This window comes from Heterodontus francisci, chromosome 15, assembly GCF_036365525.1.
Source record: "Heterodontus francisci isolate sHetFra1 chromosome 15, sHetFra1.hap1, whole genome shotgun sequence".
Taxonomy (NCBI): Eukaryota; Metazoa; Chordata; class Chondrichthyes; order Heterodontiformes; family Heterodontidae; genus Heterodontus; species Heterodontus francisci.
Window position 1 is genome coordinate 40,112,216 of NC_090385.1, and position 25,229 is coordinate 40,137,444.

The following is a 25,229-nucleotide window of genomic DNA, read 5'->3' on the forward strand; positions in this document are numbered from 1 at the left end:
TGCATCAACGCACCAAGGCTCCTTAGACAGCACCTTCCAAACCCGCGAGCTCTACCAACTAGAAGGACAAGGACAGCAAATGCATGGGAACACCACCACCTGCAAGTTCCCCTCCAAGTCACACACCATCCTGACTTGGAACTATATTGCCGTTGCTTCACTGTCGCTGGGTCAAAATCATGGAACTCCCTTCCTAACAGCACTGTGGGAGTACCTACCCCACATGGACTGCAGCGGTTCAAGAAGACAGCTCACCACCACCTTCTCAAGGGCAATTAGGGATGGATAATAAATGCTGGCCTGGCCAGCGATGCCCATATCCCATGAATGAATAAAAAATAAAATCACCTAAATATTCATTCTAGTGTGGCTATCATGCATTATTTCGAATTTCATCTTTCACAGACTGGAAATCAAAAAGCACTGGCTATATAACTTTCCAAAGCCAAATTCACACACCTTCTTCTAAAGACACCAATTCGTGCTGGGATATGTTTCTATGACTGCTGGCAATCCTCCAGTACTTTACCCACGAGACCATTCAACACCAACAACTCGTGTACGTATGTATATATATTACCCTTTACATAGTAAAAAACATCAGTGAACGTTGAGAACCTATTCAGAAGGCATCAGAGCTGGGCCTGATCCAGTCCTTGACCAAAATCCACACGTGTACTTCCCAGCATGGAAAGCAGTCAGAAGCTGGAACCCTGATTACCCCTTCCCTTATGCCAAGTGCATTGAGGCCAATTATAATGTTCCAACTACTGCCCTGGCTGAGATCAGCTAACACAGCACAGACTTGGAAATGGATCTCAAAGTTTCTTATCTGTATAGTTTAATATCATACTAAACAATGTCTGGGCATACTAAGCTGTTAAGAAGCATTTGAAGGGGATTGTTAGCATAGACTAAATGCTACTACTTTCTGGCACAGTACAGTAAAACTGTAACAAAAACAAGAAATGCTGGATTCACTCAGCAGGTCTGGCAGCATCTGTGGAAAGAGAAGCAGAGTTAACGTTTCGGGTCAGTGACCCTTCTTCGGAACTCAGTAAAACTGTATACTGCAGACTAGTTTTCTAACTTTAGTCTGTCACTGCCAATAGTTAAAAGAACTTGCACATAATGCCCTAAACATAGAAAAATATTCCAAGATGCTTCATAGAGAATGGACACTGAGCCAGATATTAGGGTCAAAGAAGAGGGTTTTAGAGAGAATCTTAAGCTGAGAGGACAAGTGGAGGAATTTCACAAGAGAATTCCAGAGTTTTGCATCTAGATAGTTGAAGACATGGCTACCAATTGTGGGATGAACGGGAGCTATGTTGGGGACATGTGGCTGACATAGGAGGCCAGAGTCGAGAGGATCAGAGAGTTTGAAGGGCGGTTTAGGACTGCAGTAGTTAGAGACATGGGAAGGGGCAAGGCCATGATGAAATTTGAGACACTGGGAGACTAATATCCAACATAGGTTAGTGAACAGAGGAGCGATGAGTGAGCAGGACTTGGTACTGAATAGGATACAGCCAACAGAGTTACAGATGAGCTGAAGTTTATGAAGGGTGGAGGATGGGAGACTGGCCAGGAAAGCATTATACTACTCGAGACATGATGACAAAGGCATGAATGAGGATTGGGGATTTCAGCAGCGATGGGCTGAGGCAGCGGTGTAAGTCATCTTTGTAACTGAGAGCATATAAGGCAGATAGTCATCTTAGATCAAATAGGACATGAAGGTTACAAACAGTCTGTTTCTGATTGAGACTGTGGCTGGGATGGAAGATGGAACAGTGGCAAAAGCATGAAATTTGCGATGAAGGCCAGAGACAATGGGAGGAATCTTATCGACAGTTTTTAAACGAGGGACAGAACCATTTCCAGTCCAATTAAGGATGGCAGGCGGGCTGCATAGCCCGGAGGGCCAATTGGAGCACCTGAGGCTGTGGGCAGCTGGCAGCCCCACTGGAAGAAGGAGGTGCTGCCAATGGAGGTGGGGGACCACGAGCATGTGTTAAGATGGTAGCACCTTCTGAAGACTATAGAATGTTTAAAACTAAAGTGTGGTCACAACTGCCAAGCCATCACCCCTCTCCCCCCACCACAGGATGGCTTATGGCCACAACTGTGGCCCTCTGACAGCTGTGGCTCTGAGGCGGGGGAACTAAAGGAGGCCACACTGGCCTCCCCCGGCCTGCCGCTGGGAGGTCATCTGCCGGGCTTCAGCCTCAGCGGGGGCCTGTCCACTGTCAGGAAGATCCCAGCAGCGTCAATCTTTCCCCAAGTGGCCAACTAATTGGTTCCCCGATGCAGCCGGGCCAGTGTCGATTTCACCTTGCCACTGGAGATTGCTCCAAGGCGGGATCATGTCAGGTAGACTTCCCGATGCATACCTTTCTAAAATTCCACTCATGCCTCCAAAGCCATCTCCCTGCAGCTGGTAAGATTCTGCCCAATGCCTCCGGTCCTCCCGAAGCTTAACCAGAGGAAATTGTGGCTCATCTAAGATTAGTTGTTGGACAAGCAGTCTTACAACACAGAGGCAGCAGAAAGATCCATCTCAACAACAGATCTCTATCCCAACTTCAGAAAAACAGCTCACCCTACTCCAGCAGCATCACATTTTCCCACTTCTCATACCAGCTTTTAGAAAGCTTTAGTTAGTTATGTTATCCCAGCCTCCTTTCACTTAGGTTTGTATTATTATAGCACAATGTGGCTCTATATATGGACAAACAGTTCCGAGATAGCACATATTACAGTAAGAGATAAGATATAGTCTATGCACTTATAAAAACAAAGCTTGGAGTACAGAGGCAAAGGCTGAAAGATATAAGCTGGGTAAACAACTAAAAATGCTAAATGTGCAATCTAAGTATCTAAATTACGTTAGCACAGGTCAAAGTTGCACCATAGTATAAGAACAGGACCAGACCCTCTTTAAAGGCAGAGCATTCTTGAGATCAGGAGCCATGCAGCCACACGGAGGGCCACTTCACGACTTGTGTTGTTCTCTAGGGCCAGAGAACTTTCTCAGAGATAGTCGGAGCCTGGGAACCATATTGTATTATTTGCATGTCGCTTAATATAAAGGAAAGATCAAACCAGTCACTATAATAAAGCTTATTATAAAAAACACTTATGCGTGAATCATAAGTGGAGTTATCGTCAGTAGATTAGCAATTCATTGTTGCAACAGTAATCACTAAGAAATCCACTAACACCAGCCACTCCTGGTCTCTAAAGTGAGGCCACTAGATAAAGAGTCTATTTTTTTGCTGTGGGTCCAGGCCTATTGGATTCAGATCAGACTGCCCAAACTTATTTCACATTGGAATTGTGCTTTTAACATTCAAAATGCCGAAAAATTAAGCACCATCAAATCAAAGACACTTACTCAAGGGAAAGCTTTTCTTCTTCCTCACACAACTCTGGTAACCTTTGCAAACCCAAAGTCATTCTCAAAGCATCCACATGTTCTTTAAGAGGCTTATATTCCTCATGCAGGCGTCTTGTAGATTCAAGCAGTTTATTTAGGTCATTTTCAGATTGTTTTATTGTGTTTTCCATCTACAAAGGGGTAAAAAAAATCTATTAACTGAAGCAAACTAAGTCATCACCTTTCCCTCGACCCCCGTTTTTCTCTTGGAGGCTTCGCCTAGTGGGTATTGGGATATGGTTCTACATGTTTTGGGAGCTGTTCAAAATCTTATCCAGCTGGCTATTCTTCAGGTGTGAAATGTTGCCAGAATATTCATCTGCACAAGATGTCATAGCTGAGCCTGATCCTGCCTACTGCTCCCATCTACACACACATAATACAGCTGGGTTATTAGATAGCCATCAGGAATGGCAATCTGTGCTAATTTGTCCCCCTTTTACTCCAGGGGCTCCAAGGACAAATCTTAACACCCTTACCACAACTTGAGATGGCATGAGCTAATTCAGCACAGGTGAGGATTGAATCTTAAACCTTCATAGCATGGTTCAGCCGCTCACCTCCTCAGCTCGATGAGCCCTAGGGGAGTGATCAAATTGCTCAGTGTCTATTGGTGATTTGGCCTGACTGACCTCCAGGGGAATTGGCCCAAGATGACCTCAGATTTTCCTTCCCTCCATGTAAGAAATGCCTATCAGTGTTAAGTGCTTTCTCATTTGGTATGACCCCTACAGCATCATGCTGTTCCAACAAAGCAGCCAGAAGGTTACCTATCTTTCATAGTCAGGTGCAAGACCTTGTATTGTTGCACTGAGCATTGTGCCCAACATAAATCATATGAACAGCTTACATTTGGTAGTATGAGCATACTGCCCAATAGCTAATTGTACAAACTGGATACTGTGTGTTTTGCACTTTCACTTCAATCTTTCAATGGGTAGATTTAAACACTTAAGTGAGATGAGGCAAATTATTATACATTTCATTTTACAGACAAGCACATTAAAATACAGAGTAACAGTTATAATCAAATCTCACCTTAACTAACTTCAGATCCCTTTTCACAAACAAGAAAAAGTAATAAAAATTGGCACACTATTCACATTAGCGAGCTCATTTAGCTTGTCATCATCAACCTCTGATTCTGGCCAGCACTAGGTATAGGCAGGGCCAGATTCCCCTCATGCGGCTGAGCAAGTTTCCCTAGGCCAGGCTCCATTCCCAGACCTAACTGGCTGACTGCCAACGAGGCTCCTCGCCTTTTCTCTACCTGCATTCACAGGAAGTGGAAGATCAATGCCACGATTCCTTCCCCATTCATGAATATGCCAGCAAAGATTCTTCCCTCTGTACAAGGGTTGCCTACCACTTCTCAGCACCTGTTCATATGGCATGACACTTGTGCAGAACAATACTGTTCCAAAACAGCAGCCAGAGGGTACCTATTGTTGACAGTCCTGTACAAAACTTTGCATTGATGCACTGAATGAACAATGTGCCCACCACAAATTATGTAATAATCTGGTCACTGCAACATTATTATGTCATACAGTGACTTTCATATCCTAAACCTGTCTTCTTATTCTGCCACCTGAGATATCTGAAAATATTATTCCAGATCTACATCATCTGTGGGCGGCATAGTGGCGCAGTGGTTAGCACCGCAGCCTCACAGCTCCAGGGACCCAGGTTCGATTCTGGGTACTGCCTGTGTGGAGTTTGCAAGTTCTCCCTGTGTCTGCGTGGGTTTTCGCCGGGTGCTCCGGTTTCCTCCCACATCCAAAAGACTTACAGGTGATAGGTAAATTGGCTGTTGTAAATTGCCCCTAGTGTAGGGAGGAGATAGGGAATATGGGATTACTGTAGGGTTAGTATAAATGGGTGGTTGTTGTTCGGCACAGACTCGGTGGGCCGAAGGGCCTGTTTCAGTGCTGTATCTCTAAATAAATCTAGCCCAGGGGTCTGCAATCTGCAGCTCCGCAGCCATATGCAGCTCTTTAACATCTCATCTGTGGCTCCCAGCCTCTTTTAGTTGGATCACATTAACATGAAAAAAGCCTAAAAATAATTAAATCAAGAAAACTAAGAGCTGTGTTTTTATTGTGGCAATAAAAGGCTAATCATTATGCCACACTCTATGATTTCAAATGATTATTTTTTAATGAAAATCATTGTTCTCCAAATAAATAGGGCAGCACAGTGGCGCAGTGGTTAGCACCGCAGCCTCACAGCTCTAGCGACCCGGGTTCAATTCTGGGTACTGCTTGTGTGGAGTTTGCAAGTTCTCCCTGTGTCTGCGTGGGTTTCCTCCGGGTGCTCCGGTTTACTCCCACATGCCAAAGACTTGCTGGTTGATAGGTTAATTGGCCATTATAAATTGCCCCTAGTATAGGTAGGTGGTAGGGAAATATAGGGGCAGGTGGGGATGTGGTAGGAATATGGAATTAGTGTAGGATTAGTATAAAATGGGTGGTTGATGGTCAGCACAGACTCGGTGGGCTGAAGGGCCTGTTTCAGTGCTGTATCTCTAAACTAAAACATAAACCTGTTCGAGTGGTATAGCTACACCATGGTTATAGGTAACACCTTTGGTTCCAGGAACAGGTTTTATGGTTGCGACCATCATTGTTTCTAATAGAAATGAGATGATAAATTATTCTGAATGAGAATCAATAGCTGAAAATATTGTCTTAATTCCATACATTTTAAGTTAAAATTTGTTGCAAAAGATGACTTTACTGACAAAATTATAGCTTAAAAAAAATCCAAAAAACACAATAATTCAGAGTTAGGTCCATTTTAATTTCATTTTTTTTCTATTGATACATAAATTCAACACAGGTATTTTATTATATATGCAAATTATACATTTTACCAAAGACACTTGGCAATTTGACAAGTATGTGGTATAGAAACACCGAAATTTCATCTTGCAGCTCCGAATAGTTTTCATTTTAGGCAATTTTTTTTTTCTAAAAAAGGCTCTTCAGGTAAAAAAAAAAGTTGCAGACTGCTGATCTAACCTATTAAGTATATCCCTTTCTCAAGAGTATCATTCTCAGCAGACATCTCATGCTGGGATCACATGAATAGAATCATCTCAGTATAAAAGATATGGATGTGTGGTCGGACATCTGAGATAAGATTGAAAATTGCTTATAATTTCAGTCGCTGTGGAAATCTGTTCAATGCTTGGCTCATTAACACTTCAAAAGCCCCTCTGTCTCAGTGGATGCAACCTGTTGCTATTTAAACCTGTGCGAATTCACTTTGCTTCACAATACAACACTTAAAGCTAACAAATAGCTAAATCCTTTCCGTGGGAAAAGAAATCAAAAATCCTGAAAAGCAATAGTCCCAGTTACAATTTGCGTTTTTGTTTTAAATTTTCTTTTCCTCTAATTTTTTTTGGTTTCAGTATCAGCCACTCCCACAGGATGAGACATCACTTATGTCCAGAGATCATTTTTGGTTGCCTCAATAACAAGGTTAGCTTGTAGTTTGCTGCGGGATCAACGGAGAAGCCTCTTCACTTTGTTTTGAATTACTGGTTCTATCATCTGTTCTCAATTAATCTTCTGAGATTTAGGTAGGCAGCAGAATAACACTACGCTAGACTGTAAGTGCTAAACAAAATTAAATAGGAATGGAATAATTGAACAGTAGCAATAATACAACATAGATTTTACAGTACTTACTAGATTTAAATATCTCCTGTAAAAACTAGAAAATTAAGTCGCAATTGTTACGCTGAACTTTGTATTCTTAAACAGAAGTTGTTTTCCTTTTCTCATTGACTAGGAAGCAATTTGGTCAGATTTTTACTCTCTGAAAGCTTTAGATAGACTTAATGTTCTGAACCAATTAGGCAGAGAACGTCACCAGAACAAAACAAATCAATTATCCATTAAGTTCAAATATAGGTTGGCAAACACAAATATAAACAAATACCACAAGATGCATAAACTGAAATAAAAACAGAAAATACTGGAAATACTCAGCATGTCAGGCAGCATCTGTGGCGAGAGCAAAAAAGTTAATATTTCAGGTCAATGACTTTTCATCAGGAGAGAGGAAAAGTTACTGACTTGAAATGTTAACTCTGTGTCTGTCTCCACAAATGCTGCCTGACCTGCTGAGTATTTCCAGCATCTTTGATTTTTATTTCAGATTGCCAGCATCTGTAGTATTTTGTTTTATCATTAGATGTTTAAACTGAATGACTTGACCACTCTCTTGGACACCTTCCTAAGAAAAAAAGACCCACTGTTGCAATTATATCCAAAATAAACCAGGACATGTTCAGTTGGTTTTAACTCCATATGCACCAGAATTAAAGAAATCAATAGCATGCCAATTCATAATGCCCATTTTGTCACAGTTCCCTTTTGAGGCTGAAGAGTTCCAACTAAAATTAAGTTTCTGCATATTTCCGCAAATAAAAACCAATGATATGCAATATGCTTTCAACATACCACATTGATATCAGCATGGATCAGTCGCAGTTCTTCTACATGCGCCATCTTCTCTTGGAGCAAAAGATCCATTTCGTGCTTATAATCTTTCAGATGCCTTTCTTCCGACTCCAGTGCATCAAATTCTGCCTTCAAGCGAGTTTTAATTTTTTCCATTTGCACTGTCTTAGCTCTGCAATGTTATATAAAAGGTTTAAAGCAACATGGTGCTGAATTCTAAAGACTTGCTTTCAGACAGCCACTCCATAATTTTGTTTCACAGGGTACATTCACAGGATATATTGAAGCGATTTGATTTTATTAATAAATCAGTCTTTACCAACTGAGGTAAAAAAAAAAGTATTTGAAGAACTCTTGAACCCAGGAGAAATCTGTTTTATTGAAGTTGGTAAGTTCATGGTCCTCCAATGGCCCAATATCCAATAGCATCACCCAGTGTGCTACTAGGCCTAGACTAGATGGTCCCTTTCCTGGTCTGCATTTAGTTAGCTGATCTCAGCAGGGGTAGCAGTTTGGATGCTACAATTTGCCTCAACAACCCTGAGCTGAGGGTGGCAGGGCACAGGAGGAGCAGCCAACTTCATAGTTCTGAATGCTATGCTCTGCAGCAGTTCCTGCTAGAGAGTGCCTGTGTACTGATATTAGTTAAGGGATTGGGGTTAACTGTGGTGCCTCAACACATGATTGTGTTAAATGATTGTGGCTGTCTGCACCCGCAGAATCATAACAGGTCAAACGTTAAAACATACAGGAGAGAAAAAAGTTCCAACTTTACAACAAAGAAATCCAATGAATCTTTAAAATCCACTTGCACTACTTTACTTATTTATTTAGAGATACAGCACTGAAACAGGCTCTTCGGCCCACCGAGTCTGTGCCCACCAACAACCACCCATTTATACTAATCCTACATTAATTCCATATTCCCTACCACTTCCCCACAATTCTCCTACCACCTACCTACACTAGGGGCAATTTACAATGGCCAATTTACCTATCAACCAGCAAGTCTTTGGCTGAGGGAGGAAACCGGAGCACCCGGTGGAAACCCACACAGTTACAGGGAGAACTTGCAAACTCCACACAGGCAGTACCCAGAGCTGAACCCGGGTTGCTGGAGCTGTGAGGCTGCGGTGCTAACCACTGTGCCGCCCAAGAGGATAATGGGGCCCCAGTTTCATGTCTTATCTGAAGAACAGCACTTCCAGCACTGCAGTATTGGTCCATCCGCCTAGATTATATGCTGAAGTCCTGAAGGGGAGTTTGAACCCACAACCTTCTAATTCAGAAGTAACGTGCTACCAACTAAGCCAAGCTGGCACTCCGACAATGTTTTCCAACATATTTTAGCTCTATCAATAAAATGCAAGCTGATTTGTAACAAATATATATTCACATTTTGAAAACAGCAATTAAGCAGTACATTGCAAAATTAGCAGAGGGTGGTTGGGTGCATTGTGAAGAATTTTCTCCTATCATCTCCAGAATCTGGATTTGAGTCTAAGCCATGCAGGTGTAAGGAAAGTATTCCCTGGGGTATCCAAACTGCAGTTTGCTGAGCATGTGCAGTCTGGAAATAATGGCCATCAATCCCAAGAAGCCTCGATAACAGCTCCTTTCTGCATTATTACTTCTTCCATTCAATTTCAATCCAGGTACTGGTGGGTGTGGATCCACAGCAAAAACTGCCAACAGTTCGCTGCAAATTGGCAAAACTGTGGCTGCTATCTACAGCGTGCACTACAGGTACTGGACAACCTTACTTCAACTGCACCTATTTCCCAGAAACATGCATCCTCCCTTGGGCTCTGGTACTTATTAGAATCAGAACAGGCCATTACGCCAAACAAGCCCATCACTTTTTATAGTGCAATTTATTTAACTTGTTCACCTCCTCACTATATCCTTCAACCCGTTCTCTCTCCAAAAATACATTCGATTGTCTCTTAAGATCAATTACTCTCTTTGATTCAATGGCTTTCAATAGTAACTTAGTTCACAATGCTATGCTCTTTGAGTGAAAGAATTCCACATGACTTCTATTCTTTTTAACTTCCTAAACACTTTCCCAGTTACGCCATTCTATGACTGGGGATGACTGCTCATTAGTGAAGGTAGATTAATATCAGCGAATCACTCTTCTGGTCAATGCTACAGGTGCTGATGTAAATTTGGAAGAAAAAGGATGTTGTTTACTAAATATCTTTATTTGGTCGGCCAAGTTCTTTGTGTCACTTAGACCTGCTCATAGCCACCTCTGGTCCTGGTGCTAAAAAAAAAGTCTCCCTCAGTGACACAAAAAACAGTCAAACAATACAGTTAACTTGCAAGTTTTCAATTAATACCTTAAAGTATAGGAAAAGAATTGGAAAAATATTAAGTCTTTATCATTGATTTTTTTCCTGCTACCAATGCCTCAGTTATTTGTAAATGTTCTGCCTTGCTGTCCTGATACTGTAATTCCTTTGGTGTGGTGAAAATATATTTGGCCATGATGCATCTCTCGCACACAGATTGGATTTATCAATAGTAGCTGAAGCTTCCCAACATCGAAGGTTCAAATGAAATTTCTAACACGTCCAGGACCCCAGAGAGAAAAGTGGGCCTATGTTGCAAAAAGTTTCGCAGACAGTTCAAATATTAAATAACCAATTTTAGAGGTATGAATTATTTCTTATAATATACCTCTTACCTAATAAATTTAATTTCTGGCTATATAAACAGATAAATCCAATAAGGAATTCCACAGAAACCTCTTTACCCAGAGAGCAATTAGAAAAAGGAACACACTACCAAAGAGAGTGTTTGAGACAAATAGCATAGATGCATTTAAGGGGAGTCTAGATCATTATTTGAGAGAGAAAGGAAGAGAAGGATATGTCAATGGCATTAGATGCAAAAGGGTGGGAGGAGACTGATGTGAAGCATTAACACCAGCATAGACCAAAGGGCCAAATGGCCTGTTTCTGTGCTGTACATTCCATGTAATTCTATGTGAACTGACTTGAGTGAAATGAGAAAATGGTGGCTGAACAAAAGAATTGTTTGAAGGATACAGTTAATTGATTTTGTAAAATTTTCTAGAAATTATGGCGATTAAAAAAAAGAAAAAATGCACATAGCACATCTTTTAGTACATTCCTAAGCACTGTGTGGTCAATAAAGTACTTTGGAAGTGTAGGCCAGAATTTAACGCTGGCAGGAGGCCCCAGACACCAGCCGAAAAGTCGGGGACGAGCATTGTGCATTGGGGGTGGTTGGGACTTCGGGGCCAGCCGTCCATGGGGCACAGAGTACCCGATCAGGAGGGCCCCCCCCAGACTGCAAGAAGGTCACCAGGTTTTACCTGGCGGTATTGCCGCCCACCCGCTGCAGGTAAAATAACTGCATAGGTGGGAGGAGGACCTTAAGTGGCAGTTAACTGGCCACTTAAGGGCCTTGATTGTCCTCTGGCAGGTGGGCCATTTCTCGCTGCTGCCGCCCCACATAAAATTGTAGTGGAGGCGGGAAGGCATCGGGAACGGCATCCCCTGCCTCCCACTCGATATTTTGGCCCCCCCCACACCCCCAGCTCGTTGGGGGGCCATAAAATTCCAGCCATTGTCACTGTTGTAATGTAGGGAAAGGTGGCGGCCATTGCTACAAACAGCAATGAAATAAACAACTAGATAATCTATTTGAATGATATCAGTTCAGGAATAAATACTGAGCAAGACACTGGGAGAATTCCCCTCCTCTGCTTCAAATAATGCTATTAGATTTTAACATCCACCTGAGGGGCAGACAGAGACTCTATTTAACATCTGAAGGAGTGCAGACCTGCACCAAAGGGCAAGGGACTGCTCAGAAGGGAACAGCAAAGAGTAGAAATGAATTTGTTATAGGAGATTTTATATTAGGGAGATGGACAGGCATTTCTGTAACTGTCATCGTGAGCTCCACATCGTGTGTTGCCTCCCTGGTGCCAGGGTAAAGGAGATCACAGAGCAGGTGCAGAATATTCTGAAGGGGAAAGAGAGTGAGCCAGAACTTGTGGTACACGTTGGTACCAATGACATAGACAGAGAGAGAGTATTGATTTTCAGGAGCTAGGGAGGAAATTAAAATATATGCTTAGAGGCACAGGGCAAGGCTAGAATAATTAAGTACTTTGTATTGGTGTTTACTAAGGAAGAGGATGCTGACAAAATATCAGTAGAAGCGGAGATGGTAGACATAATGGATGGGGTGAAAACTGATAGGAAGGATGCACTGGAAAGGCTGGCGACGCTTAAGAGTGGATGTATCGCCTGGTCTAGATGGCTTCAATCCCAGGTTGCTAAAAGAAGTGGTAGTGGCAATAGCGGAAGAGCTTGTCATAATCATCCCTAGACACGGGGGAGGTGGCAGAGGATTGGAGAATGGCAAATGTGACACCCATATTCAAGAAAGGTTGTAAGGACATTCCTAATAACTGCAGGCCAGTCAGTTTAACATCAATTATGGGTAAGGTCTTAGGAACAATAATCAGGGGAAATAAAATCAACAGGCATTTGGAGAGGTTTGTGTTAATTAAGGAGACCCAGCACAGATTGTAAATGGCAGATTGTGCTTAACTAATCTAATCTAATTTTTTTGATGAAGTGACAGAGACAGTTGATGAAGGGAAAGCAAGGGATGTTGTCGATATGGATTTTAAGAAAGCATTTGACAAAGGATCACATAAAAGGCTGGTTAACAAAATTGAGGCTCATGGAATAGGAGAGTCAGTGTCAGCTTCGATAAAATTAGCTTAAGGACAAAAAAAAAGCGAGTCGTGTTAAATGGTTGTTTTTCAGACCGGAGGATGGTAGACAGTGGTGTTCCCCAAGGTTCAGTGCTAAGACCACTGCTTTTTTGATTTATAAAAATGATTTGAATTTTGGAATACAGAGTAAAATTTCAAAATTTGCCAATGATACCAAACTTTGACAGTAAGGATGATACCAATCGACTGCAACAGGACATAGGGCAGACAAGAGGCAAATGGAATTGAATACAGAGAAATGCAAGGTGATGAATTTTGCCAGAAGGTACAGGGAGAGGCAATATGGGCTAAATGACACAGTTCTAAAGAGTGTACAGGGACAGAGGGACCTGGGGGTTCATATGCATAGATCTTTGAAGGCGACAGGACATATTGAGAGAGTAGTTAGCAAAGCATAGGCAATCTTGGACTTCATAAATAGAGACATTGAGTACAAAAGCAGGGATGTTATGCAGAACCTTTATAAAGCTCTGGTTAGGCCACAACCTATTGCATCCAGTTCTGGTCACCACACTTTTAAGGGTCCTTGATAGGGTGCAAAGGAGATTTATCAGAATAGTTCCAGAGATGAGGAATTTTAGCTACAAGGTTATGATGGAGAAGCTGGGGTTGTTCTCCTTGGAACAAAGGGGATTAAGAAGAGATTTGATAAAGGTGTACAAAATTATGACAGGTTTAGCTAAGGTAATTAATTAGGTGAGCAGGTAGGTGATTGGTTGATGAGTGTTAAGGTTTTTTTCTAATTTCTAAACTGGGGCAGTAGTTTAAACTGGTACAGGACAGATACAAGTATTAACTTGCATCTTAACTGATTAAACTACTTAATATAACTACAAATTATCGGTGATATTTCCAAGTTTAAAATGTAATTAATTAAATAAAACACAATAAAGATGGCAGGGCAGGTGATGTGTTACAGCTGTGGCATGTGAGAACTCGTGGGCACCAGTGTGATCTACAACAATCACAAGTGTCTGCAGCTCGAGGAACTTTGGCTCGGAGATGATGAGTCTCGGAGTCCGAGGTTCAGACATTGCAATGCATCTGGGAGGGGAAAGTTACCTGGACACTTTGTTCCGGGAGGCAGTCACACCCCTTAGGCTAGGTATTTCAGATTTGGTCCATTCTCAGGGACAGGAGCGTGTGACTATGAGTGAGGCAGGTATGGGAATCCAGAAGGTAGAACTGGAGGAGCCTCAGCCTTTGCACTTGTCCAACAGGTTCGAGATTCTTGCAACTTGTGTAGATAAGAGGACTACAGGGTGGATGAGCAAACTGACCACAGCACCATGGCGCAAGTGGCCATTCATCTGTGGGAGGTAAAAGGGAATCTAGTAGAGGATAATATAGTTAGGGGAATAGACAATGTTCCCTGCAGCCAAGAGCATGAGTCCCGAAGGCTGTGTTGCCTGCCCCATGCCAGCGTTAAGGACATCTCCTCAGGGCTGGAGAGGAACCTGGAGTGGGAGGGGAAGGATCCAGTTGTCGTGGTCTAGGTGGGTACCAATGACATAAGTAGGACTAAGAAAGAGATTCTGCTGAAGGTGTATCAGCAGCTAGAGGCTAAATTTAAAAGCAGAACCACAAAGTTCTGGATTACAACCTGAGGCATGAGCAAATTGGCATAGGGTAAATGACATCAGAGAGTTGAATGTGTGGCTCAAAGATTGGTGTGGGAGAAATAGGTTTCCATGCTGGTACCAGTGTCCTGGCGAGTCATATAATTAGGGCTATAGAGAGAGCTTTAAACTAAGTATTGGGAGGGAGGGTTCAGGTGAGGGGAAATTTAGAAAGTTAATGAGTAAGGACAAGGCAATACTGCAGGGTAGCAATACAGGTAATGATAACCAGGAGTGTGACAGGAAGGGACAGAGTGTACAAACAAAAGAGTGCACCTGCAAATAAGGTTAGAGTAGGGAAAAATGGTAAAAGGACAGAATTAAGGCTTTTTGTCTGAATGCATTCAGCATTCATAACAAAATGAATGAATTGATGGCACAAATAGAAATAAGTGTGTATGATATGATAGCCATTACAGAGATATGGTTGCAAGGTGACCAAGGCTAGAAACTAAACATTCAAGGATACTTGACATTTTGGAAGGAAAGGAAGGAAAAAAAGGTGGAGTACCTCTGTTAATAAAGGATGAGATCAGTACTGTAGTGAGAAATGATCTTGAATTGGAAGATCAAGATATAGAATCAGTTTGGGTGAAGATAACAAGTACCAAAGGAAATAATTCACTGATGGGAGCAGTTTATAAGCCCTCTAACAGTAGCTACTCTGTAGGACAGAGTATAAATCAAGAAATAATGGGGGCTTGTAGGAAAGATACTGCAATAATTGTGGGTGATTTTAATCTTCATATAGATTGGACTAATTAAATTGACAAAGGTAGCCTTGAGGATGAATTCATAGTGTATTAGGGACAGTTTCTTAGAATAATATGTTCTGGAACCAACTCAGGAGTAGGCCATTTTACACCTGGTAATGTGTAATGAGACAGGATTAATAAATGACCTCATAGTAAAGGATCCTCTAGGCAAGAGTGATCATAACATCATAAAGTGAATATGATATTCCAAGGGCAAAAAGTTTGGATCTGAAACTATTGTCTTAAACTTAAATAAAGGCAATTACAAGAACATGAAAACAGAGTTGTCTAAATTGGACTGGGAAAATAGATGAAAAGGTAAGATTGTAGAGATGCTGTGGCAGATATTTAAGGAGATATTTCACAACACTCAACAAAGATATAATCCATTGAGAAAGACTTTATGAGAAGGATACACCATCCATGGCTAACTAACAAATTTAAGGATGGCATAAAATTGAAAGAAAAGGCATACAATGCTGCAAAGATTAGTGGTGGGTCAGAAGATTGGGAAATTTTTAGAAACCTGTAGAGGATGACTAAAAAAAGAGGGGAAAATTAGAGTATAAGAGTAAACTAGCTGGTATTGCGAACATAAAATGGCGAATCCATTCTCCTAACCCTCCAGAGCTTTTCTTCAGAGGATAAAAAAGGATTACAGATCCACTGAAGAAAAGCTCTGGAGGGTTAGGAGGTTGGATTCGCTGTTTTATGTTCGCAGTGCCAGATTTCTCTTGTTATACACAGTCAAGGTTCAATGGCGAAGTCCTGGTACGGTGGAGAGATCAGGGCCAACTCGAGATCTGCCCACATGTGGCTTAAAGCTGGTGGTTGTAGGCAGGGTCTTTTCTCTTTGTAGGCATAGATGTTTTTTCTGTCTGCCTTATATCTTATTAAAACCCTTTATCAGAAACCTAGTTTCTGTCATGTGACCAGAGCATCACCCCGGGGAAAAAACTCTTGAACTCTTGAGAACTCTTGAAATCATAAGACCTAAACGCATGCTACTTTTATAATCACAATCTTTTCTTGAGTGTGTGTGTATCTGTATGAGTGAGAGATGGGTGTAGTTGTGTGTATTCGGGTATTGAACAAATTAACATTTATCTTTCTTTTAAAACTTACGAGAGAACCCGTCATTTGTCTGTTCCTGACAACTAAAGCACTCAGGATTTAAAACACTTCAAAAAAAAACACTGTCTTCGGTCAGTTGAGAGGTAAAAAAGGGGAAGCCTTCTCTATCATCTCTCTCATGTGCTTAATAACAGTTTCAAAATAAGGGGTCTCTCTTTAAGATAGAGATGAGGAGTAATTTCTTTCAGAGGGTTGTTAATCTTTGGAATTCTCTTCGCCAGAGAGCAGTGGAGGCTGAGTCAGACAGATGTTTGATCTACAAGGGAGTCAAGAGTCATGGGGGGGCAGGCAGAAAGTGCGGTTAAGGCCAGTATCAGATCAGCCATGATCTTACTGAATGGTGGCACAGGTGAATGGTAGAGTAGGCAAATGGCCGAGGAGGAGGAGGACCTAATTCTTATGTTCTTAGACAAGGAAAAGCTGTTCCCATTAGCTGATGATACAAGGTCTAGGGGACATAGATTTAAGATTTTTGGCAAGTGATGCAGTTGGGATGTGAGGAAGATCTTTTACACACAGCGAGTGGTAGTGAGCTGGAATCCGCTGCTTTTGAGGGTGGTGGAAGCAGAAACTATGAAAGATTTTAGAAGGAAATTGGACAGGCTCTTGAGGGAAATAAACTTGCAGGGCTACGGGGATAGAGCAGGTTGAATTGCTGATTGAACTGATTGAATTGCTCTACAGTGAACTAGCATGGACTCGATGGGCCAAATGACCTCCTTCAGTGCCTTAAATGACTATAACTCTAGCTCATCTGAAAGGCTGCACCTCCAACAAGGTAGCCCCGCAGTACTGCCCTGAAGTGTCAGCCTAGAATTATGTGCTTGAGCCACTAGAGTGGGGTTTGGACAGAGAGGAGAAAGTGCTTCCATGGTGCCAAAGCTGACACCTAGATTTGGTTGCTTAGTTCTCTGTAGGTTACTTGTTCCTCTCAGTACTTTCTAATACTCTCACATTTAGCTGTTTGGTAACCAACATAAGAAGTAGTTATTTGAGCAAATCATACTTTTTTCATGTGAACTTTAGGAGGTCCAACCCTTTTGAGGCTACTCTTACAGCTGTATTGCCTTTGAAAAGTGAGCTATTATGAACGTACTGGATGCACGAATTTTCATTATATAGATCGTTGTAACTCTCCTCATAATATTGGAAAGTCCACAAAATATTTGGAAAGGAGCTATCTTAAGAAACAGCTTTGCCCACTGAATAGCACAAAACCATTCAGACCAGAAGGCCCAAGTCTTAACCTGCTAGTATTTACTGTCTAGGCTCACAGCCATTGGTTCAGGAACTGAAAGGATTGTCCATCAGCATCAGAAGAGGATGGGAGAAAAGTGGAACAAAAGAAAACTTAAGAAATAACTTTGAGGCTTGTCTTATATCACATTTGTTTTTCAATGTAAAAAACTGAATGAGGCTCTTGAGGGCAACAAGCATCTGTAGAACCTTGACTTTTTTTTTATTCATTCATGGGATGTGGGCATCTCTGGCTAGGCCAGCATTTATTGCCCATCCCTAATTGCCCTTGAGAAGGTGGTGGTGAGCTGTCTTCTTGAACCTCTGCAGTCCATGTGGGATAGATACACCCACAGTGCTGTTCAGAAGGGAATTCTAGTATTTTGACCCAATGACAGTGAAGGAACGTCAATATAGTTCCAAGTCAGGATGTGTGGCTTGGAAGGGAACTTGCAGGTGATGGTGTTCCCATGCATCTGCTGCCCTTGTCCTTCCAGGTGGTAGAGATAACGGGTTTGTAAGGTGCTGTCGAAGGAGCCTTGGTGCATTGCTGCAGTGTATTTTGTAGATAGTACACACTGCTGCCACTGTGCATTGGTTGTGGAGGGAGTGAATGTGTGTGGATAGGGTGCCAATCAAGTGGGCTGCTTTGTCCTGGATGATGTCAAGCTTCTTGAGTGTCGTTGGACCTGCACCCATCCAGACAAGTGGAGTATTCCATCACAGTCCTGACTTGTGCCTTGTAGATGGTAGCTAGGCTTTGGGGAGTCAGGAGGTAAGTTATTCGCTGCAGGGTTCCTAGCCTCTGACCTGCTCTTGTAGCCATGGTATTTATACGGCAACTCCAGTTCAGTTTCTGGTCAATGGTAACTTCCAGGATGTTGATAGCGTGGGATTCAGGGATGCTAATGCCACTGAATGTCAATGGAAGATGGTTAGATGCTCTTTTGTTTGAGATCATCATTGCCTGGCACTTGTGTGGTGTGAATGTTACTTGACACTTATCAGCCCAAGCCTAGATATTGTCTAGGTCTTGCTGCATTTCTACACTGACTACTTCAGTATCTGAGGAGTCGCAAACAGTGCTGGACATCATGCAATCATCAGCGAACATCCGCACTTCTGACCTTAAGGGAAGTCACTCTCACCTCACCTTCCACAGCATCAAGTTCAGCTGCAACACCTTTTCCCCCATCCCCAGGATGAATAGCAAGCCTGAGATGCCATGTGAAACATGGCACTTGACACAGATACGAGGGCTTCCAGTACTTTGGAACTAAACCCTGAGGAGAGGCAAGAAAAAGGCATATAATTTCACTATTAGGACATGATAGGGATTAATGGGAGAGTGGGTGGGGGGAGTGGTAGGGGTTGTGAGGAAAAAAATAAAGACTGAGCATTCACAGAACAATGAATGCAAATTGTGTACAATGCCTGGACTCTGAACAAAACAAACCCAAATGTTTTCTCTTTCCTTGCAGATTTGTTATCTCATTTTCCAGGGATTTATTTTAAGAGTGATGCTGGCAATGCACCAGAGCAGATGCAAATAATTTACATCATTCTTCATTATATTTTTATTGCAACTAGTCCATGTTCAATCTGGCACTCACTCAGTCTCCTGACATACTTATTTTCTTTTTGATGTGTCTAATGATCTGTAGAGTACTTTCTGTTTTCAATTTACCTCAACTGTAATAGGTGTTATGGAGAACAGTCCCACAATGACCTAGTGGGTAAAGAATTCTGCTCCCATGGATCTACGTCGACCAAAATTCAGAACCTTCATTAGGGGAATGGAGAAAACTGTATTGGAATGAGTATGCAAAAAGCACCAAGAGTCGGTGAGTAGAATTATTATGGCCTATTAAAGGAGGGGGCAGCTGTAAAGGAGGAAGTAGTTGATAGGGAAAATTAAGCAAAAATGTATCCAACTATAGAAGTAGAACAAAAGGAACTTACCCAATAAGTGGAATCAATTAAAAATAATACTCTCTCATCTATTATTCTGCTTACTGTTCTGATTTCCCCATTGCTCTTTCAGTGGGGGTGGAGTGGTGCTCTTATTCCGTATAGTTCCATTGTGGGGTGGGGGTGTGGCTATTGGGCATCTGTCAGTACATTAAGAAAGCAGAGATTCTTCACGAGTGAATCCTTATACTGAATGCTGGCAGGCTGATCAACTGTGGAGGACACACAGTGGAAGCTGAGCATCATACAATCTACATGTACTTTCCAGCTTAGATCAATAGATAGCGATCACAAGTGGCATTTTTCAGGCTGATTTTCTTTTCCTCTGTAGCCCAAGGGTACTGTGATACTATTGGGCTATCACAGCCAATAGTGGTGCCATAATCACTACCCCAACCCAGATTAGCTACTGTAGCACAGATTAGGAAGTTAACCAGAGACCTTCTGGTCCAGGGGCCATAGTACTTGTATCAGCTGTGGCTCAACTAGTGGTATTTGTGCTTCTGAGCCAGAAGGTTTTGGGCTCAAGTCCACTCCAGGACTTAAGCATAAAGATCAAGGCTGACACTCCAGTGCAGTACTAAAGGAGTGCTGCAGTGTCAGAGATACCATCTCTCAGATGAGAGGTTAAACCAAGGCCCCAACTGCCCTGTCAGATGGATGTAAAAGATCCCATGCCAATATTTTGACGAGCAGCACAGTTACCCCTGGTGTCCTGGCTAATATTTATCCTTCAATCAGGATAACAAAAAAATCTGATCACATTGCTGTTTGTGGGAGTTTACTGCGCACAAGCTGGCTGCTGTGTTTCCTACATTACAACAGTCATTACACTTCAAAAGTATTTCAATGGCTACAAAGTACTTCGGGACATTCTGTGGTTTTTAAAGCACTATACAAATGCAAGTCTTTTTTCTCTTAATGTGGCGACTAGTGGCTTTAACCTTTTGCCATTGGGGCGCCTACTCAATTTTATTTTTATAATCTCAAGAATTTGGCACCTTCTTTTTCAACAGATCAGATTTTGATAGGTAGAGATAACTTGGTAAAAAATTAATAATTTGGCAACCTGCACGTCTGTAGTATCACATCTTTCAAAGGTGCAGCACCTGAAAGTATGACCTCAGAGGTATCATTGCTCAGGCATCACATATCCGTGGGACAGAAAGTCATTGTTCTCATTCACCATTTCCTTTCACCACTTAAGCTTGATTTATATACCTAAAAATCATTTTTATAATATGAAAACAGTAAAAAAAAAGTTACAAAATTCTGGAAACAAGTTATTTTGTCAATTAATGTTAGAAATGCCTGAAACAAGTTTCCTCCCATAAAGCTACCCTTCAGTCTGGGGAGTTGTACTTTTCATCCAGCTCCTATGAAACTACAAGGGGTACTGTGACCTGGCAAAATAACTTACAAATACCAACCATGAAGCACACATGGCAATAGAAAAAAATTCATTTCTTTCAATGTTTTAAGTTTAAGCCATTAAATAGAAATTCTAAGTTAACAGTATTGTTTGGTTCAAGGATTCTTTTATATTGCTGAGAGGGAACCTTTTGCACCAAGGGTTCGTTTACAAGATGCTTTGATGCCACCCTTGGGCATCGCTGGGGAGGTTAGTCAGCTTGACCTAGACCATAACACATGATCACCTAGTTAAGCACTGGTCATTAAAGACTCGACAGAGGGAAACATTTCCTTGGTTATTTCTACACCTGTGACAGCTTCAGAATTGTAAACCCACAGTGGAAGAAAAGGTCTTACTTCACACTCATGCAGAGTGAGGAAGGTTTTGGGAGGAAAGAAGTAAATAAAACCCTTGCTTCCTAAGCAAATTCTGCAAGTCTACCAAGAAGGTTAAAGAATGAATATTTTTATAATGTAAATAACAGGGAATGAGTGACTGGTGGGGGAGTGGGTGGGGGTGCTGGGGGAGACAACAAAGCTACTTGCATCTTAGGCATGTTCTGTGAAGAGCAGGCACACAGTTTTACAAATATATCTCTGAAACCTGTATCTCAGTATCAGCAAGGTATTTTATTCGTTCATGGGATGTGGGCATCGTTGGCTAGGCCTGCAGTTATTGCCCATCCCTAATTGCCCTTGAGAAGGTAGTGGTGTACTGCTTTCTTGAACCTCTGCAGTCCATCTGGGGTAAGTACATCCACAGTGTTGTTAGGATGGGAATGCCAGGATTTTGACCCAGCTGCAATGAAGGAATGGCGATATAGTTCCAAGTCAGGATGGTGTGTAGCTTGGAGGGGAACTTGCAGGTGGTGGTGTTCCCATACATCTGCTGCCTTTGTCTTTCTAGGTGGCAGAGGTCATGGGTTTGGAAGGTGTTGTCAAAGGAGTCTTGGTGCATTGCTGCAGTGCATCTTATAGATGGTACACACTGCTGCCACTGTGTGTCGAAGGTGGAGGGAGTCAATGTTTGTGGATGGGGTGACAATCAAGTGGGCTGCTTTGTCCTGGATGGTGTCGAGCTTTTTGAGTGTTGTTGGAGCTGTCCCCATCCAGGCAAGTGGAGAGTATTCCATCACACTCCTGACTTGTGTCTTGTAGATGGTGGACAGACTTCAGGGAGTCAGGAGGCGAGTTACTCGCTGCAAGATTCCTAGCCTCTGACCTGCTCTTGTAGCCATGCTATTTATATGGCTACTCCAGTTCAGTTTCTGGAGTAGTAAGGTGTGTGACAGCAAAGAATATGATATTTTCACCTCATCTCTATCATGTAAAGTTGCTATACCATGACAGCTGCATCACTGTCATATTCAGACTGCAACAGGACTGCACGCCAGTCCCAAACTCAGCCTGAATAGTTCTATCTACTAAAACTTCACCAAAATACCAATCACTGTTCAATCAGATAATTTCTATGTTAGTACATAAAATCACTATTCATTTTGGTTTAACAAAAACTGGTCTGACACATTTTGCCTGCCAGTTTATAAGTGGCGAGCCTTCTGTGTTCCTAAAGATATCTGTTGCATGTATATAGCACCAGATCAATCTGTATTTAATAATTTTGAAAACTCAATATCTCTTGTTTTAAGTTAGCACCCCAATAACATTAATGTAGTATAAAACTACTCAACAGCTTCGTATGGGCATGGCAGATAACTTCGTAAAATCTATTTTTCCTCTTGAAAGCCACTCAGAACGCAGTGTTAAAAGTTCAATGATTTCCACACATCTTCCAGGTGACTCAGAACATACCACTTGCATTAGGATTTCCCCCTATGTAATGGTAAACGCACCTCATTAAGGAGAACCTTTTAAAAATATTTCAGTCGCATATTTTGTTTCTGCTCACTCTAAAGCTGTAATGTCTAACGGAATCAGTATGCGTGGCAGAATACATAGACTAGCGCCGACAGGTTCCAGGCGAAAACACGACAATTCACTGGCTGTTGCTCCTGCGGTCAAACAGTAAACTGATTACACCCGATTGCAATTTGGTTGAAGATAACACTATGTGAGACATAAGGTCTACACGCAGAACTGTCAACAACGGGGAACTGTTTAGAGAGCAAAACAAATCAGAGACTGACTGGAAACAAATTGAGTTCTGTTTAAGAGTAACATATATCAAAATATGCTAAATATTTATTCAGAGTGAAATTTGACAGATCTGAAAATTCACTCTACTCACTTTGAAGGTGTATATACCGAAGAATGTGCACAGGAAAATCTAGACTGGATACCACCATTGCAAATGGGTATAAAGCATCAGCCCCACATATTGTTTGGACCACACTCCCGATGCTAAAGAAACGCATTAACAGTACATTTAAGTATTTTAACCTCACCTTATTTCCTTAATGCTTTCTAATTTGCACATGATCTCCTGCTCGTCGGTCATATTGCTTCCTGTGGATGTGCAGTAAGAATCTGAAAAATGTTAACAAAAGAACTCTCCCTCTGACTGCTTCACACATCAAACAGCGAGCATGCATACAGGGCAGGAAGCCGGGAGTTGCAGTCTTTTCCAATGAAAACAGAAAGAAAATTCCCGAGTATAAACTACCACTCCCAGCAGGCTTAATATAATCCCCTCACTTCCTGTCCTTCAAGACTCCACAGGGAGAGTAAGGAAGCTCTCTTTAAGTGATTTTGTGACATTTCATTTTTTTTAAGCCCTTATTTATACGACATGTCCATGAAGTGGCAACGATTTGAAGTGAGGATTCTTATTTTGGTTTAAAAATAACTTATTTAATGGAGTTTCTCATTCTTGAAAAGCCACACATGTTGAAAATAAGATAAAAAGAAACTGCAAATCTTAAATAAAAACGGAAAATACTTTCAATACAAAGCTGGATTTTAAGCATCCGGAAAAAATATAGATTAACGTTTTGAGTGTAGCTTTTTCATCTGAAAGTCTGAAACGCCTACCTCCAAAATCTTAACTTACATGCTTTTCAGATGATGATGGACCTACTGTGTACGTCCAGTTCTTTTTTTCTCTATTCGAATGGATTTGTGGCCTATCTCACTCCGTTTAGTCGTAAATCTTTCCCGTAGCAGTTCTCTTAAATTAAAAGGGAGGAGAGCTGCTAACACTGTGGAGAGTTAGATATAATTTTAAAAGAGCCACACACTGCAACCCCATAGAACAAGATGTGACTAGGACAAATCCTGGGTCTAAGATTTTTCCAGTCATAAGTCAGCTGCATACGGATTAGGGGCAGGAGTAGGCCCCTCGAGCCGGCTATGCCATTCAATAAGTTCATGACTGAACTGATCACTCCACATTCCCACCTACCCCTGATAACCTTTCACCCCCTTGCTTATCAAGAATCTATCCACCTCTGCCTTAATTATATTCAAAGACTCTGCTTCCACCGCCTTTTGAGGAAGAGAATACCAAAGACTCACAACCTTCAGAGGAAAAAACGTCTCCTCATCTCTGTCTTAAATGGACAACTCCTTAAAATAGTGACCCCTAGTTCTAGATTCTCCCACATGAGGAAATATCCTTTCCACATCCACCCTATCAAGACCCCCTCAGGATCTAATATGTTTCAATCAAGTTGCCTCTTACTCTTCGAAACTCCAGTGGATACAAGCCGAGCCTGTCCAAACTTTCCTCTTAAGACAACTGCCCATTCTAGGTTAATAAAAGCAAAATACTGCGGATGCTGGAAATCTTAAATACAAACAAGAAATGCTGGAACCACTCAGCAGGTCTGGCAGCATCTGTGGAAAGAGAAGCAGAGTTAACGTTTCGGGTCAGTGACCCTTCACCGGAACTGACAAATATTAAAAATGTCACAGGTTATAAGCAAGTGAGGTGGGGGTGGGGCAAGAGATAACAAAGGAGAAGGTGTACATTGGACAAGGCCACATAGCTGACCAAAAGGTCATGGAGCAAAGGCAAACAATATGTTAATGGTGTGTTGAAAGACAAAGCATTAGTACAGAAAAGGTGCCCATTCTAGGTATTAGTCTAGTAAACCTTCTCTGAACTGCTTCCAACACATTTACATCTTTCCTTAAATAAAGAGACCAATACTGTACACAGTACTCCAGATGTGGTCTCGCCAATGCCCTGTATAATTAAAGCATAACCTCCTGACTTTTGTATTCAAAGGATATAGTTTCAACTTGCATCGGGACATTGATCTGGCATTGCAGAACAGCGACCCATTATAGAAACTACCTGGTTTTCATTTGCATTGAAATCAAGTTGAAAATTTACCCCAGTGAATCACCTTATGCCAAAAAGCATAAAAGGGATTGGAAGTGGTGAGCTACAACTATCACACAGGTCATAAGTATTAGTTTGTTTATACATTATTG

General features: G+C 41.7%; 1 protein-coding gene across 2 annotated transcripts in view; it reads right to left on the reverse strand.

Moving 5' to 3' along the window:
• The window catches only part of zc4h2 (zinc finger, C4H2 domain containing), a 61,698-nt gene that overhangs the window by 17,388 nt on the left and 19,081 nt on the right, over positions 1–25,229 (reverse strand). The window contains exons 1-3 of one of the 2 annotated variants that reach the window (XM_068047940.1): positions 23,237–23,371; positions 7,918–8,089; positions 3,401–3,573 (exon numbers count right to left, since the gene is read on the reverse strand). In XM_068047940.1, the coding sequence (XP_067904041.1) occupies positions 3,401–3,573; positions 7,918–8,089; positions 23,237–23,289 (398 nt within the window). In that variant the 5' untranslated portion in view covers positions 23,290–23,371. Of the gene's footprint in view, positions 1–3,400; positions 3,574–7,917; positions 8,090–23,236; positions 23,372–25,229 lie in introns of those variants that run through there. The other variant, XM_068047941.1, reaches the window with a different exon arrangement.